This window comes from Andrena cerasifolii, chromosome 15, assembly GCF_050908995.1.
Source record: "Andrena cerasifolii isolate SP2316 chromosome 15, iyAndCera1_principal, whole genome shotgun sequence".
NCBI lineage: Eukaryota > Metazoa > Arthropoda > Insecta > Hymenoptera > Andrenidae > Andrena > Andrena cerasifolii.
The window spans coordinates 4,060,057-4,076,761 of NC_135132.1; the positions used below are offsets into that span (position 1 = coordinate 4,060,057).

Here is a 16,705-nt window from a genome sequence, read left to right on the forward strand (position 1 = left end):
TAATGATTATTTTTTTAAAAACAATTTTATTATTACTTTTGATAGTTCAAACTTGAGTTTAATGCAAATATGCTATCTTTCTTCGAGCGTATAAAATGGTAATTTCGTATTATTGTAACTTATCCTGCTTAGACAAACTGTAAATCAAATGAAAAACTATGCAACTAAAAATGTAATAATATTCAACACTAAGAAAAATTTAAAAAATAACTGAATTTGTGGTTCAATATTTGCAGAATTTTTTTTTTGCGTAGCTGTTAAGAAATTAATAAAAATTGCTTCATTCAGAGGATAAAGTAGGAAACTGTAATTTTGATTATTTTGAAATTTATACTTGAAATGCAAATAAAAAATATTTGAACGAAGACATTAGTCATACAACTTGAATTGAAAGCTTGATCTATTCAAAATACAGCGTACAACATTAAGTGCTCTGTGTAATTAAAAAAACAGTTTTGGTAATTGAAATGGTTCAGCAAGAAATTATAATGTTTCGTTTAAACAATAAATTGGTACTTCAGAAGTGGCATTCTACTGGTGTGCGACTGAACACGCGAGGCTTTGTTTATGGGGCACCATGAATGAATCCATTGACCATTGATGAGAGAACAAGATTTCAAACACGTTTTACTGGCAACCGTTCTTTCAACCATGGCAAATATTGATTTTTTGAGGTAAATGCCCTGTATTCTGCACCCTTAGCGAAGTCGAGATGTAAGGGAGTGAATTCTTATTTTTAACAGCAATGCAAAATAATCTCAGTGGTTTAAAAAAAAAAAATAAGTATTACACGAATTTATTAATACTTTCAAATCCGTATTTCTTGATTGTGAACCAGAGTCTTTTCGTAGGCTTCATTATTTCCCTAATTTTTACCACTTAAAAAAATACTTAATTATTTAATTAGTCTTTTGGACTCAGTTTACTAATCACGTTCATCAGACATTTTTTAAAAGCGTGAATCGTCTCTAAATTATATATTTATAAGATATGTACTCTAAATAGACATACATACATACATATATAGGGTGTCCTAAAATAAATTCCACTTGAAATAACGCATGAAGTATTTTTTTTTTTTTAATAAGAGCGAAGAAATTTTACTCTTTTATTGATATTTTAAGTTACGAAAAGAATTCTACCATTCACCATTATTTCATGAAATCAGTAGTCACGTTTTACTTGAAACGTCATTTATTTTGAGACACCCGGTACATATGAGCAGGATATTAAATGTACGGATATATCTGACGATTAAACTAATTTACGTATCTTGAAATGCAGAATGGTTTCAGTATAAAACTTTGACCTATTATACAGGGTGTGAAAAAAATACGTGTCATAAAATTTGTGTTAACTAATAACACTAAATTTTTGACAGCCAACGATACTACTTCGTTCATACATATAATCGGTAAAACTTAGTACTCACTTCATTTGTTTTACGATGGTACTCTTTCCAGACTCGCCAGCACCTGGAAAAAAAGAAGAATAATTGAAGTAAATAAGTAATCAAAAAATTTTAATTTTTATTCAGGTACTTTTTAATAAAATAATAAAAAAAAACAGTGGAATATGTTGCGAATGATAATGCGAATGTTATTGCAAATAGCGATAACTTATAATAATTATAATTATATTCACAGTGAATTTCAAATTAGCACGATATTCATTAGAATAATGATGATGGCAATATCATACTCATGACCATAATTCTTAATATTATACTGTGTGACATTAATCAACCTACATTTAACATTAGCAGTAACACCGATCCACGAATAATTCGTTAATTAATTCATTTATAGTTTCGTAATTTGAGACGTTAATATTGTGCAAAGCAATGTATATCTGTTATATACAGGGTGTCCAGTAAGCCACGACGCAACTAGGTAAGAAGTAAAATGTCGTCAGAAAGCAAGTAAAAAAAGATATGCTGTTTATTATTTAAGAGGCTTGCGTGAATGCCTCACTGAGCGAATACTCTCTCAGCCAGTTTGTACAATCACTAGTTTCTCGTACAGGGTGTTAAAAAAGTGATGGTCACCGCTTTCAGAGGTGAATCGACTCCTCTGCATCGGTGGCCATTTATTAAAAAAAAATTGCCCGCAAATTGTTTATAATATTGAAAATTAGAGTCAACTATTTTACATCAACATATTATTTATTCTTTAAGAAAAGGTTTAAATGGAGCTAAAAAAAATTAACAAGGTTTTGACTTGGATGAAGTGACCCATACATATTGGTATAATTTTATTTTTATTTCTTAATGTATTAATTTTTTAATTTATTTAATTTTTAAATAAATAAAATCACCAATAATAATCTGTATAGTTTAAATTAAAAACTTTAATCTTGTAAATTAGATATAGATACAAAATTCTTACAGGCAAAATTCAAAAAAATCTTACAAAGATATCATTAATGCCCAAAATTAAAGTTTTAGTTTAAACTACTTTTTGTTTATGCCAACTTCTATCTGCTTAAAAATATTATATATATATTTATAACCCTTTCAATAATAACTATTATTAATAAAATTTTATTTTTTCCAAACGTCCACCGATCCAGAGTTCTACATTCGCTCCTGAAAGCAGTGACCCCCACTTTTTTAACACCCTGTACAAAAGACGATAACAAACAGAATAGCGTTGACTGCCCAAAAAATGAAAACAGTCAATAATAAATTTATGTGCCTCTTCTACTTTGCTACAAATCAACCTACTGCCTCATTATTTTCAAAGGGGAACGGCAGATGGCAAGGAAAGCATCATTCGCGAACTCGTGTTCTATAAAGTGAGGTTAGGTTTTATAGACGCTTCGCAGCTGTACCTATGTTCACGCATTCGTGTATTTTTTTTTTGGTTACAATGTTGGCTGTGCTTTCAGCGAAGTGTTCAGCAAAGCCAGGGTAATAATAATAAATTGTATTTCACGCGGGGAATCATTGGTGACTTCGTTTAACGCAGACAAATAAGAAGACGCGCGAAACGGAAAAAGCGGCGCTTGGGACGGCGGAAGCAGCAGAACCGGAAATGACGCGGTGGCACAGTGTGCCAGCGGAACTTGTTTTCCTGCTTATGGGTGGCAGGTCTCCCCCTCTTTTAAAAAGCTCTTTCATCCCGAACCGTGAGCCTAGATCGCTCTCAGTTCCATCGATCCACTGGAACGCTCGAATTCTACTTCATCGAATTGGCTGCGTTACTCTGCTTCCGTTATGTTTCCTCTCATGCCACTTACGTTAACACGTGTAATTAGATACATCGCACTGATCGATAAATGCTGTTTGGCTACGGTGCCCTCAGAGCTGGGCCAGTTTTTAAATATATATTTTTTATTTCAAAATTACACTTTTTATTGTAGCAGGTAGGGTGTCCTGTAATTGATGACGCACTAGGGCGGAGCGATACTATGTAGGCGAAAATTTAAATTTGAATTTCAGTTGGCCTGGGTACGGGGTAGTTGTCTTTTGATTAACCAAACACCACTGTGAAAAAAAAAAAATTGGAAAATATGTATGGGTTCAGATTCCTTTTTTCCCTAAAAATGATCATATACTCATATGATTATGTAAAAAAAAAAATGGAAAAATATTCATGTCTGCAGGTTCCCTTTTTCTCCTAAAAATGATTATATAATCATACTATATAGGCGAAAATTTAAATTTGAATTTCAGTTGGCCTGGGTGCTGGATAGTTGTCTTTTGAGTAACTAAACACCACTGTAAAAATTTTTTGGAAAAATATTCATGGATTCAGGTTCCTTTTTCTCCTAAAATGATTATATAATCATACTATATAGGCGAAAATTTAAATTTGAATTTCAGTTGGCCTGGGTGCTGGATAGTTGTCTTTTGAGTAAATAAACACCACTGTAAAAATTTTTTGAAAAATATTCATGGGTTCAGGTTCCTTTTTCTCCTAAAAATGATTATGTAATCATACTATATAGGCGAAAATTTAAATTGGAATTTTCAGTTGGCCTGGGTGCTGGATAGTTGTCTTTTAATTAACTAAACACCACTGTAAAAATTTTTTGAAAAAATATTCTTGTCTGCAGGTTTCTTTTTTTCCTAAAAATGATTATATGATTATATCGTCATTTTTAGGAGAAAAAGGAATCTTAACCCTGACCTAACCTAACCCAGACCTAACCTAACCCAGGCCAACTGAAAATTCAAATTTAAATTTTCCGCCCCGCCCTATGGCGCACCCCAATTCAGAAAGTAGTGTTTCCACGTGGCGTGATAAGTGAAAGAAGTGGAATAACTTTTTTCGAAGAGGAGACTGGACCATGTGCGGGTTTCATACTCAACACCAGGGACTTCTACCGAAACTGAAAATCCTGGTATGATACCTTAGGGTGTTATTTTTTAATATAAAATCACCACCTATCGAGATGTACCACCAGTTACAGGACACCCTGTATATTTTTTAAATGATGTATTGTCATTTTTATAGTCATACTTTAAATTAAAGCATTGTTTGGTTTCTTAAGTGCAATCGTTGCTGCTTAATTCCAATAAATAACATGGGGAATAATAACTGTGTTTCTGACATAACAGAGAAAAAAAATAATCAATCAATAGTTCAGTACAAATACTACGAAGTGGTACTACTCTGCCAAATTGAATGTAAAATTTGAAGTAATAATTTGAAAATAAAGATTGTGAATAACACCAAGCTAATGTCTCTTAATTTATACTTATCATGTTCTTCAATCGGGATTTTTGATTAAGCAAATACCAATTTAAGAAATGCTTTATTTAAAGGGATAATAATTATAATATAATTCAATTGATTAACATTCGAAATAGTAATAGCATTCCTACATTTTTAACTATCCTTTTTAAAAAATCGAAAGTAAAAAAATATATAAAATATTGTACTTATAATCAGAATTAACAAAAGGTAGACCCTTCGTTTTAATTACTTTTTCAAACAACCTTGTCTGACTGAACCGATGCTGAAGTTCATTAAGGATACATTCTCGTATAATCCCTTCAAAAATTCAAGATTTTTTTTTAAAGAAAACTATGCCACATGGGGTAAAAAGTCTTTTAACAGCTGTTTATTCGAGACTCAATGGGAAAAAACAATACAATTTTTTTATCATCTTAAAATATGTATCCATACCAAAAAGACTGTTTATTCTATGTGTTACAATATTGTTTAAAAAAAATCCTAAATGTTGTAAGGGATTGGACAAGAAAGTACATAGCTTTAATTTACAAAACAACAAGTGGATTCCTCCGAAATCATTAATAATCGAAGGGCGCATTGGAGTACAGAGCAGGAAGGACGTATCCCATGCGCATGCTCAAACAGAAGACGGAAAAGTGGGGGAAGCCGCCGACCGTCTCCGCTTCACCGTTTAACCTGTAGAGGGCCAGGCTGGCCACCATAGTGGCCACCTACGAATTTAGATACTTTGCCGGCCATTTTGGTGGTATATATGCATAAATTTTAAGTAAATAAAATTTACAATTTCAATGACAAAATCCCGGCCCTCTAAAGGTTAAAGGGATCGCCCTTAAATTACATAAAGCTTTGAGAGGGGGTGGGGGAGGGGGTCACGAATTTCTTTCAGGGGGGGGGGGGAGTCAGGTAGCGTCTTACGTAATATTTTATAACCTAATTTTCAATAAATACAAATTCCATCATTAATGTTGCAGAAAAGTAGTTTTAGTTTAAACTTCCGGAAACCGAGTTAAATGAATTGTATAAACCTTTAAAAGAATTTTAGTAACTGAAAAAATATTACGTAAGGAGGGGGTTGGAATATCAGATCTCACGAATTCTTAAACCGGGGGTAGGGAGGGGGTAAGAATTCGCCAAAATTACCCTTACGTAATTTAAGGACGGCCCCAAAGTCTGTGACGATATCAATGCTCATATAGATCCGAAGAGTAGGAAACGATCTTGCCACTTATTTATTTTCTTTCAGCGAATTCTATTAACATCCCCAAAAATTCCTTCGCACTGTGGATACTCCATACCTCTGTTTACAAAAGAAAACTGAATTTTCCTTGGTCCCGACGTAAAATAATTAAGTTACTCTAAACCTGAAACATTTAATATTCCACTCGCACTAGAAGCAGAAAATCTAACTCAAAAACTGTTATCTATTTTACGCGTTATCTTAATTCTGGGTTGAATTAAACCACAACAGCATTAGCTCGGCAATGTACACGTCGCTTGAGTCATGAATTTAAAACGAACAAGAATTAAATTGCAACTATTATTTATCGCTGGCATTGCATATTATTCGCCTCTTATCAGTAATATCGCTATCACTCTTTTTCCCCCAAGCTGTTCTCGTTATTACTTTCACGGTTATCGCTGCATTCGTTGTTACCAGCGTTATCACGGATAACACAACTTCCATAATCTGAACTAACATTCTGATCGCGACTATCATCGAGTAAATAATTAATGCATCGTCTTATAATCCAAACGTCAATAAAAAAAAAAAATATTTGGGTATGAAACGTTTAGAAATTTCAAAATGTATGGAATCTACTTTATTTTTTCCAACAAGGAGCAGAGTGAATTTTATTTTATTCTTCACGCCATTAATTAATAACAAAAATTTCTACTGCTGACAACGTGATTATGCAATACTAACTTTACCACTCGGCTTCGCTGGAAATTTATATTCTGATTTTGTAAAAAAAAAATTATTTATTTATTGATATTTTTTTTTAAAATAGTCACGCTCGTCTGGATCAGCTTAAAATTTAATAAATAAAAATTGCTGTAGAAGCATCGCAAAATTGTATAAAAAATTTCCACCACATCCACCTTGATCTCCATTTTTATCGAAATTAACAGCTTATTTTCTATTCTTCTATTCACTCGTGGTAACAAATTCATTCGCACCAATTTAAAGATTTTTTTTTTTTAAGAATTACTGTTTCCGTTAATAATCGCCCTATCTGTCGTTAAAGTCGCTGGTCCTACTAGTGAAGCTATTTCACCACTGACCAAAAATTTCACGGGCACTCGAATTAGCGAATGATATACGGGTCAAAGAGAGAACGAATCTCGCGCGTTTCCTGCAGCATAAATGGGATGAAAATACTCGTTGAAGACGCAAGCAAAAGGGATGACGTCATTGGTAACACCAATAAACAGGACCCAGATTTCCCTCGAATAATCTCGGTTCGAATGTCGACCAGAAAACCAGGGATTCTTTATTCACGTTCCAATAAGAATGGCGAGGATTTTGAAAAAAAAATTGTTCTACACAGTTGCCCTCCATTTTGCAATATTCTTTATACTCCTGTTCTAAGATACTTTAGTTTTTAGTTATGAATCGAGGGCTATGATATTATTGTAGGAATTGATTAAATTGATTTACTTGGAAGTTTGAAAATTTTCGTGTCTTTTATGCACAGGTAATTTACTGACAAATTGGATTATTATGAATTAAGGGAGAGGGGTATTAGACTGTTAAATATCATAACTAATTAAAATTGCACTCTTAATAGAAATATGCAGTTTTTATTTGCTTATTGTGATTTGAATATTTTGCAACAGTTAGACACTGATTATTATGTTACTGATATTTTTAATAAACTATATTTAATATTACTATAAATTGTTTTCAGCATTATTGGTATTTCTGAAATTTGATAACAAATTAACTGACATTAGATATATTCATATATTTGAGGAAAAAATTATTATGCAAAATAATAGTAACGTGTTAAATAATGAGGTTGGAATTTCGACTGTAAAATTTTTTTAAAAAATTAAAACATGATTTCGGCGCACAGTTTCGGTCAATTAAAAATTTTTTTTTTTCTTACGCTGAACAATGACTTAAATTCATTTGTAAATTGTTTTCCATTTTTTTCAAACAGCACGTTACTATTTTTTTTTTTAAATTAAAATATGATTTCGGCGCACAGTTTCGGTCAATTAAAATTTTTTTTTTCTTACGCTGAACAATGATTTAAATTCATTTCTAAATTGGTTTCCATTTGTTTTTCAAACAGCACGTTACTATTTTTTTTAAAAATTAAAACATGATTTCGGCGCACAGTTTCGATCAATTAAAATTTTTTTTTCTTACGCTGAACAATGATTTAAATTCATTTCTAAATTGTTTTCCTTTTTTTTTCAAACAGCACGTTACTATTTTTTTAAAAAATTAAAACATGATTTCGGCGCACAGTTTCGGTCAACTAAAATTTTTTAAATTGTTTCAATTTTTTTTCAAACAGCACGTTACTATTTTTTTTAAAAATTAAAACATGATTTCGGTGCACAGTTTCGATCAATTAAAATTTTTTTTTTCTTACGCTGAACAATGATTTAAATTCATTTCTAAATTGTTTCCCATTTTTTTTCAATCATGTTTTAATTTTTAAAAAAAAATAGTAACGTGCTGTTTGAAAAAAAATGGAAAACAATTTAAAAAATTTTAGTTGACCGAAACTGTGCGCCGAAATCATGTTTTAATTTTTAAAAAAAATAGTAACGTGCTGTTTGAAAAAAAATGGAAAACAATTTAGAAATGAATTTAAATCATTGTTCAGCGTAAGATTGTTTCCTTAAAAAAAGAAATGTTTTCTCGAAACTCGAGGGGCTAAGTGGAATTTAAGAAGGAATGTTGCAGACGTAAATAAATGCTGTTCTCTTTTGTTCCGATTATGCACACATATATATATGTACATAAATTCGAGGGAATATCATCTATAAATATTATCATAGCCATTAAGAAATGAAACATGCTAGACCATAAATTTAATTTATGATCGCAAAATTTATTAAACGAAATATTTATTGCATTTTTCCATAAATTAATTTTCTAGCGATACCGAAACAATGTGGTGGAAGCATAAGAATGAATTTGCGAGGGCACGTTCGCGGTAATAATTAATCAGGCGGTAATTAAAACGCAGTTCATTAATTTGGAGTCACGATTGCCGGGTTATTCAAATGAGTAATTAAAAACAAACAGAGACCTGGGCAGAAAACGAATTTAAAAGAGCTGGACAACTTAATGAGCTGCGTAAATCACGATGCCCTTTTGGCTTTCTTCCACGTCCGTCGCTAAAAACATTTCTCACGCTTTAAATTTTTTTTTAAACATTTGCAATAGATCGTAATATAAAAGCGTGACTGATTTCTAATCAATTAATTACTTGTGCTGTGTTAGATAGATTATTTTTAAAATATCTTTATAATTAATTAGTATTATTAAACTATGTCCAATTTCATTTTATGAAAATGAGGCATTGTTTATTAATTATTGAGTTCGTCGCTTTTTTACAATTATTAGTCTCGAGTGCAATATTTTGTCGGTTAAAATCAAAATAGTATGCTGTACTTAAATTATTTTTAGAAATTCTAAGAACTGTAAAAATTTAAAAATTATACTGAGTTAAATGAATAAAAAGAAGAAAGATTTTTTAACGCAATTTTTTAAATTTATAAGTGATAAATCGAATTACTGACACCTGAAAAAGGAAAGGATTAATTTTCTGTTTTATCTACCATTCAGATTGCTTAGAAACTTTAACAGATTTCAAGATTTTAGTTTTTTAATTATAAGACTCAAATTTGAAATGAAACCTAAAAATCATTTCTAATACGATATTGCAAATATATTTGCATATAAATTTCTCTAGCCAACAGTAAACAACATAAAATGTCCTCTAATTTACAAAAATTTCGGTTTATTTATGGAGCTTAAAAAATTCTGATCTCCATTGAAATAAAATCTTTTTTATTCACAGCCTTGAATTTTCTCAATATAGCTCTCGACAAACTATGTATTTGGAAGTGCATGCGAAATAAAAAATAAAAAAACGAAGGTCACCTGCTACGCTTGATAAAAAAAAAATAAAATCATCGTGGCTATACATATAAAAATTCTATAACAATTTTATTCAACGAACTACATTCAAGTTTTCGAACACTCTTATTGAATTCCGAGGAAAAATAAACGGAGACTACGGGTAGCAAAACCAAACTTCTCCAACGCAAATTGTAGTAGTAACTAGTATATTTTTAGAGGTAGGGTAAGGAATTTATAGTATTTAATCAACACTTTAATTCAGACACAAAACGTGTAACTCAGAGTCAGAGAAAAGTTTGTTTTATTTAAATGTCAAAATTTTCTATCTAATTACAACAATTGTATATTTCAACACTAAATAATAATTAACAGGAAATACTATAATTAAAAGCTGATAGGCTTTTAATTCTGATATCATAATTATATTATTTACAACGTGAAATCAGAAGTGCTGAATAACAAACTTGGATTGTTGGTCCATTTTTCCCTGAACACAGTGTCTGTATTAATTTTTGGTTCACTAGTTTTCATTAATTAATCTGATATGGTATTATTCTCCCTTTGGAATGCTACCAATTTTTTTTTTAAATGTATCAAATTCTTATAAAACAATAGAAACTTGTTAAAAAATCTTTATATCACAATTGCATTTATATAATAATTGCAACACTTGCACAGTAAAATAGTTTAATTAAACTATTGAAACTAACCAACTTTCTCCCTTAAAATTAAAATTTTAAGAAGGAACTACATATTATCACAAGAGGAAAAGGATTTACAAAAATCTTTGCTGTAGTTAGATATGAAGAATACAAAACCATGTCGAAAGATAAGTAATATTGTAAAAGAAAAAATTAAAAATCTATCGCTTTACTTATTTGCTAATTCAACAAAAATTAAAAGAAAAACTTGAATTTAGAACACAAATGGGGTTATAATGTACTTGATCGTGAAAAAATATATATATTACGTATAAGTAGGACGTTGAGCGTTAATGAGTAAAATTGACCATACTATAAACAATGAATATAAAATCATTAAGCAGGCAAGTGTTTATTACGTAATAAAGAGCTAATTTGTAATCGCCATTTTGCAATTACAAATTAGAAATTAATGTTTGCAGTGGTACAGTCCAGATACTGTTGCATACAACAATACAGTGTATTTTTATTAAAAATAAATGCAATTTCAATCATGGAAAAATTATTGTTTATTATGTACATACATATACCAGTGTATTGTGTAATGCCAGTCAAGATAATCAGAAATATTTGATAAACTTTGAGCACGAATATTTATGCAATAAAAATACCTGAATTTTCCTATAATTTCATAAATATGTAATTGCCAATTAACGCCATGTTATAAAAAATTTCCTCAGACTACACTATGTTTCGAAGAAGCTTTCAGATTGTTTTAAGGCTTCCTATTTGACATCGAGAATAATATTGATAAAAATTTTACCATTTAATTTCTCATTACAAATTCAAAATCGATACCAATGCTACGAAAATTATAAATAAATCTTACTAACAAACATTAAAAAAAAATCATCATTTAGAGAAGATTCTGTTACCAACATAAAAAGTGTCGAAGACAGATTTTCAAAATTCGAAGTCACTGGTCAAAGAGAAGTATAAAAAAATATCTGTATAAATAACTTTACTGTTAGATTGTATTTATTCTGTTGGTATCACTTACAAGGGAAGATCCCGAACCCGGAAATTCAAAAAATTCTGAAACTTTGCGAACACGTAGGGGATTTCTTTCTGATTACAACGCAATTTTTCTTTGCTGCCCAGATTCACTCGAAGGGGGTGAAATTAACCCCTGAAAATTCTGCTATTTTCTGATTTTGTGTTATAACTCGCGAACTGTAAGAAATAGAAAAAAAATTTCAAGACAAAAGTTACTTCTTTTAATCAAGTCTATCATTTGGTAAAAAAATATTTTACAGTTCACGTGTTATAACACAAAATCGAAAAATAACCGGATATTTGGGGGTCGATTACACCCCCTTAGAGTGAATTTGGGCAGCAAACAAAAATTGCGTTGTAATCAGGAGAAAATTCCCTATATATTCACAAAGTTTCAGAATTTTTTGAATTTTCGAGTTCGAGATCTTCCCTTGTTAGTTATTCTGGAGGGAGCCTCACTTACTGCTACACGTATTTGAAATTTTCCTTGCTAAATTATATTATGTTTTAATTATTTATTCGCCCTCTAAACAATCTTTTAACCCCTACTGTACGCCATTGAATGTCGAAGCAAGAGGAAGATCGGGGGAAATCATGAATGGTAAAGTTTCGGAAGAGATCGTTGATAATACTCCGCGTCAAACTGTCCAAGAGGTTGCCTCGCAAATACATATATATGTATGTTAGTCACTTCACGATCGTTCGTCACTTGGCAAAGATGGGTGAAGCAAGTGGGACGGATAAGTGGGATCCTCGTGAGTTGACCCGCTGTACGAATTGCTCATGCAATGGGGACACATCCGTTCCCTCGTTCCAAGGAAACAAATAAAATCGAATTTTGAAACAGACTATTTTATTATTTTGTATTTTTTGTTTTCCTGTTAAACAGGATGGGACGCGCGTTTCAAAGCCTATCGTCGCTTTATATTGCCCAACGAACTATAAATAAGCCCCGTCCTTTATCTTTTTTCCTCCTTCCCCCTCCTTCGGGTCCCAGCAGCAGCGGCGCACCGGGAGAAAAAGTGGTCACCCATCTTTCCCGAGTACCCCACCCGTGATGCTTAACTTCGCTGATCTAACGAGAACCTCTTCTTAAAGATTTTATTTGCATAACAATTATTATACGTAAAAAAATATATGAACATAGTAATATGTAAAAATGTTTAATATTTTTGCCTGCAGTCTTCAGTAGTACCTACTTACTAGAAGCTTACCTACTATTATGTCTAATTTTTTTTCTTATGGTGTATTATATTTTATAATATAATATTCTACTATGAGTATACAACTTGCGGTAAATTATTTTCTATCAGGTACAATATCTTAAGAATAACTTTGGTCCCTATGTAGGAAAATACTATAAAAGCCTGCTTTCTAAAAATGCAGGTTCTGTTTATAAACCTGTATGTCTGACTTATGATCTGCATTTATAGAACCGGTGTCTCCATCACGGCTACGGCTCGCGATGAAGAACGGATTGTAGATGACAATTGCAAGCGAGATTGCTGCAACATGACACAGAATTCGGGGGTTCTGAAATGTGAGGTTAGGACCAAGTGGTCCGTGCATTAGCTTCTGTAGACCCCTGAACTGATATAGGTTAGATTGCAAAACCGTTTTACGACTGACCCTCGCCTTTGCGCTAGATTTTTTCTTTCCCTTATTCCCCAGTTTTGTATCTTGTGCAATAATAACAGTAGAAAATTTAAGATGCCATAACAGTGTGGCAATAATTTCAATAGCTAAAACTGATCCAATTTTTGAATTGCGTTAACGGATAATTGGATGTTGAAGTGAGATTAAGTGGAAAAAAATGTCGACGTGCATATAAGCTCTTTAATTGACGAGTCGAAATAAATCCAGTTTTTCAGATTCATGTAATGGTTTATAAAAAAAAATCATTTTAAGGGAAGGGAGCGAAAGAATAGTGTTTATGATAAATTGTCTTAATTTGAATAGTTGACTAACGATGTCGTAACGAATGACCAAGTGTCACTATTGCGCTAGATTATGGTAATTACGGTTGTAATTATCATTCCATTGGTGGGTGTAATGTTCAGGCAATTTAATGAAGTAATATGAAATTCTTCAGTCCGATTAGACTCTCATAATTTATCGTTGTTATTACCCATAATCGTGTTATCGTTATTTCGAATCAACCTTTATTAGCCCTCGATCTGTGACCACAATAATCATCAGCAACACCGCTATTACAACATCATTAACTGGTAAATGAATCATCAATCTTTTACCGCCTATATTATCATAAAAAATCCCTATTTTGAATCGTATCATATGCTAACTTATTATTTGCTAGCATTTCGTGTTGTTATCTGCCAATTTATAGTTATAAGTATTCAACTTATTATTGGTGTCCCAAAGTTTCCGCCGCCACCACAACAGCTCCCCACCATTTACCGTTTAGTAGTAGCCACGAATCTTCCAAACGGCCTGGGTCTCGGTGACCCAGTGTGGTGTTTGAGGGTTAAATATGACTTTTCTTTATATGAAAAAAAAATCGTAAAAATGACTCTATTTTCCGACCTGTCCAGGGTATGTAACCCATTAAGGGGGAACTCTAGTGTAAAGGCCCATTTTTCAACGCCATCTTCAGGAATTTATTTAACAAAAACTATAACTTTGTACTATCTGGCGTTTTGCCTGCATATTAAGGTGTGTTTGAAGTAATACTCAGAATTTTTTTGAACTATTTTATCGCACATATACATAGGTATAGTCGGTAACTCAAACTTCTTCAAAAATATTTTTTTCCGTCAGGTGTTGGCGTGGGAACTGTTCTAGTCATCCAAAATGGAAAAACTAAGGTTTATTTTCTTTATTATGTTTGTCGTTATGGTTAGACCCACAGAGGCCCCCTAACAATTAAAATTTGCAAAATGACAGCATTTTGAAGAAAATGTTGGATTTTTGCTCATAAATTTAGCTGCTTTCGTTCTGTAGAATTAATTTTATACAAGATAGAAACTCGTCCGATGTTCCAACCATAGCGACAAACATAATAAAGAAAATAAACCTTAGTTTTTGCTTTTTGGATGACTAGAACAGTTCCCACACCAACGCCCGTCGGAAGAGAATGTTTTTGAAGAAGCTTAGCCCACCGTCTATATGTGCGATAAAAAAGTTAAAAAAATTCTAAGTATTACTTCAAACATACCTTAATACGCAGGCAAAACGCCAGATAGTATACACTTATAGTTTTTGTGAAATAAATTTCCGAAGATGGCGTTGAAAAGCGGGCAATTACACTAGAGTACCCCCTTAACCTAAGTAGTAATACGGTGTGTAGCTCAGTTTCGACTAATGACGGCGCATAGATGGCAGCACATGCGTAGCTCGTTATCCCAACGCTCCAATCTTTCCAGTCAGGACACTTTTATTACTTGCCATTGGTATTTCGAACGCATTAGCCCGGCGAATATAGCATTGATTAAAGAGCAAACTATCATACAATGGAAGATATGAGAATATGTCTGAAACCCCAGTCGTGGACCACAAAAGTGTCCCACTTGAAGGGAACCTAATCCTGCTGTGCCTGAGCCACTAAAAAGCAAAAGCCGTGGAGTGGCAGACATTCCATAGCTCTATCTAAATGTCCCCATCGATTGCAATACAGATTCAATGGCAAGCCACTTAAATCCAAAGTACACTGCTGTATCTCATCAGTGGCTTTTTCCTCCCAGCGCTCGAGGCGGTGGCAACTATGCGCCCTCCATTCGCCTTGCACGCCAGAATGGCGAGTTATGAAACGTAAACAAAGCACGAGAGATGGAAAATGTGTGGATATGAATATGAGCAGTCGCGAGCGACCGAAGTGTCGCGTCTGAAGAGGCCCTAAGTCACGAGGGGAACTCGAATGACCTAAGGGATCCAATTTAGCAGAGCCCCGCACTCAGCAGACACTCGTGTTTCCAAGTCTTTACTAGCAGCCAGGTAACTGTCGCTTCCTACCTGACCCAACGAAATCTGTTCCTCGCTCTTCTGCTCTCCCGTTCGTTCTTTCCTAGTTGCCCCTTTGTCTCGGTGAGGTAAGTAAATTAAGTAACTAGGGGACTAAAGTTCGCCGGTTATTACAGTCCTGGTTTGCTAACATCTGCTATTACGGTTCTGTTCCTGCGTGCTTTCAGCTAACAAGCGAAGATCCCGAACCCGGAAATTGAAAAAAAAATCTGAAAGTTTGGGAATATGTAGAGGATTTCCTCCTGATCACAACGCAATTTTTGTTTGGCGCCAAAATTCACTCTGAGGGGGTTAAATTAACCCCTGAAAATTCGGCTATTTTCCGATTTTATTTTGTAACGATCAAGACAAAAGTTACTTCGTTTAATTGGGACTATCATTTGGTAGCTTACAGTTCGTACAGTTCGCGAGTTATAATTAGGTTATAGTTAATAATATCACCCCCTTAGAATGAATTTAGGCAGCGAGTAAATATTGCATTGTACTCGGGAGGAAATCCCCTACATATTCACAAAGTCCCAGAATTTTTTCAATTTGTAGGTTAGGGATCTTTTCTTGTAAGATCGAGTAACCAACATGACGTTTCTGAATAGGCGAGAAATAAAGCATTTTTCTCAAACGACTAACAGAAAAATAGAGAAAGGCATAGAAATAACGAAAAATAAATTTCAGCGGCTAAGTAGTTACCAAGCTGGTAAAAAAAATATATATAATTAAATTTGGAAAAATTTGCACGTATGCCTTACTTTGCTATGTAAGAATTAATGTAGGGGAGGAGTGTTTCAGGCACCGATTTGGTTCTTCGAATTTTGCGCACAGTTGGTACACAACATGTGTAATAATATGTGAAATATTAAACGCACAGGTTAAACTATTAAAAATATTCGAGAAAATTGAGCTCAAAATTTTGACTTTTCTGGACCCTCGATATATCGAAGGCGGAGATTCATAGTGGTGTAAGTCACTTGCATGGTGTTTTTTTTTTGTAAAATAATGTTTTGCGTTTACTGTTATAAAAAAACTCTACATATACGTTGTTTGTTTGTTTGTTTTTATTGTTTTCCTGTGTTTTAAGCAGGATGGCGTTTCAAGCTTATTTTTGCTTATATTGCCCAACAACTATAGTCCCATTTTATTGTATCCCTCCCCTCTCCTTCGGGTCCCAGCAGCAGCAGCGCACCGGGAGAAAGGTGGTCACCCATCTTTCTCCAGTACACCGC

General features: G+C 32.9%; 1 protein-coding gene across 3 annotated transcripts in view; it reads right to left on the bottom strand.

Moving 5' to 3' along the window:
• Positions 1-16,705, bottom strand: part of Galphao (G protein alpha o subunit) — an 80,181-nt gene that overhangs the window by 40,276 nt on the left and 23,200 nt on the right. For all 3 annotated transcript variants that reach the window (XM_076828264.1, XM_076828265.1, XM_076828266.1), the window contains exon 3: positions 1,433-1,475. In XM_076828264.1, the coding sequence (XP_076684379.1) occupies positions 1,433-1,475 (43 nt within the window). The remainder of the gene's footprint in view (positions 1-1,432; positions 1,476-16,705) is intronic.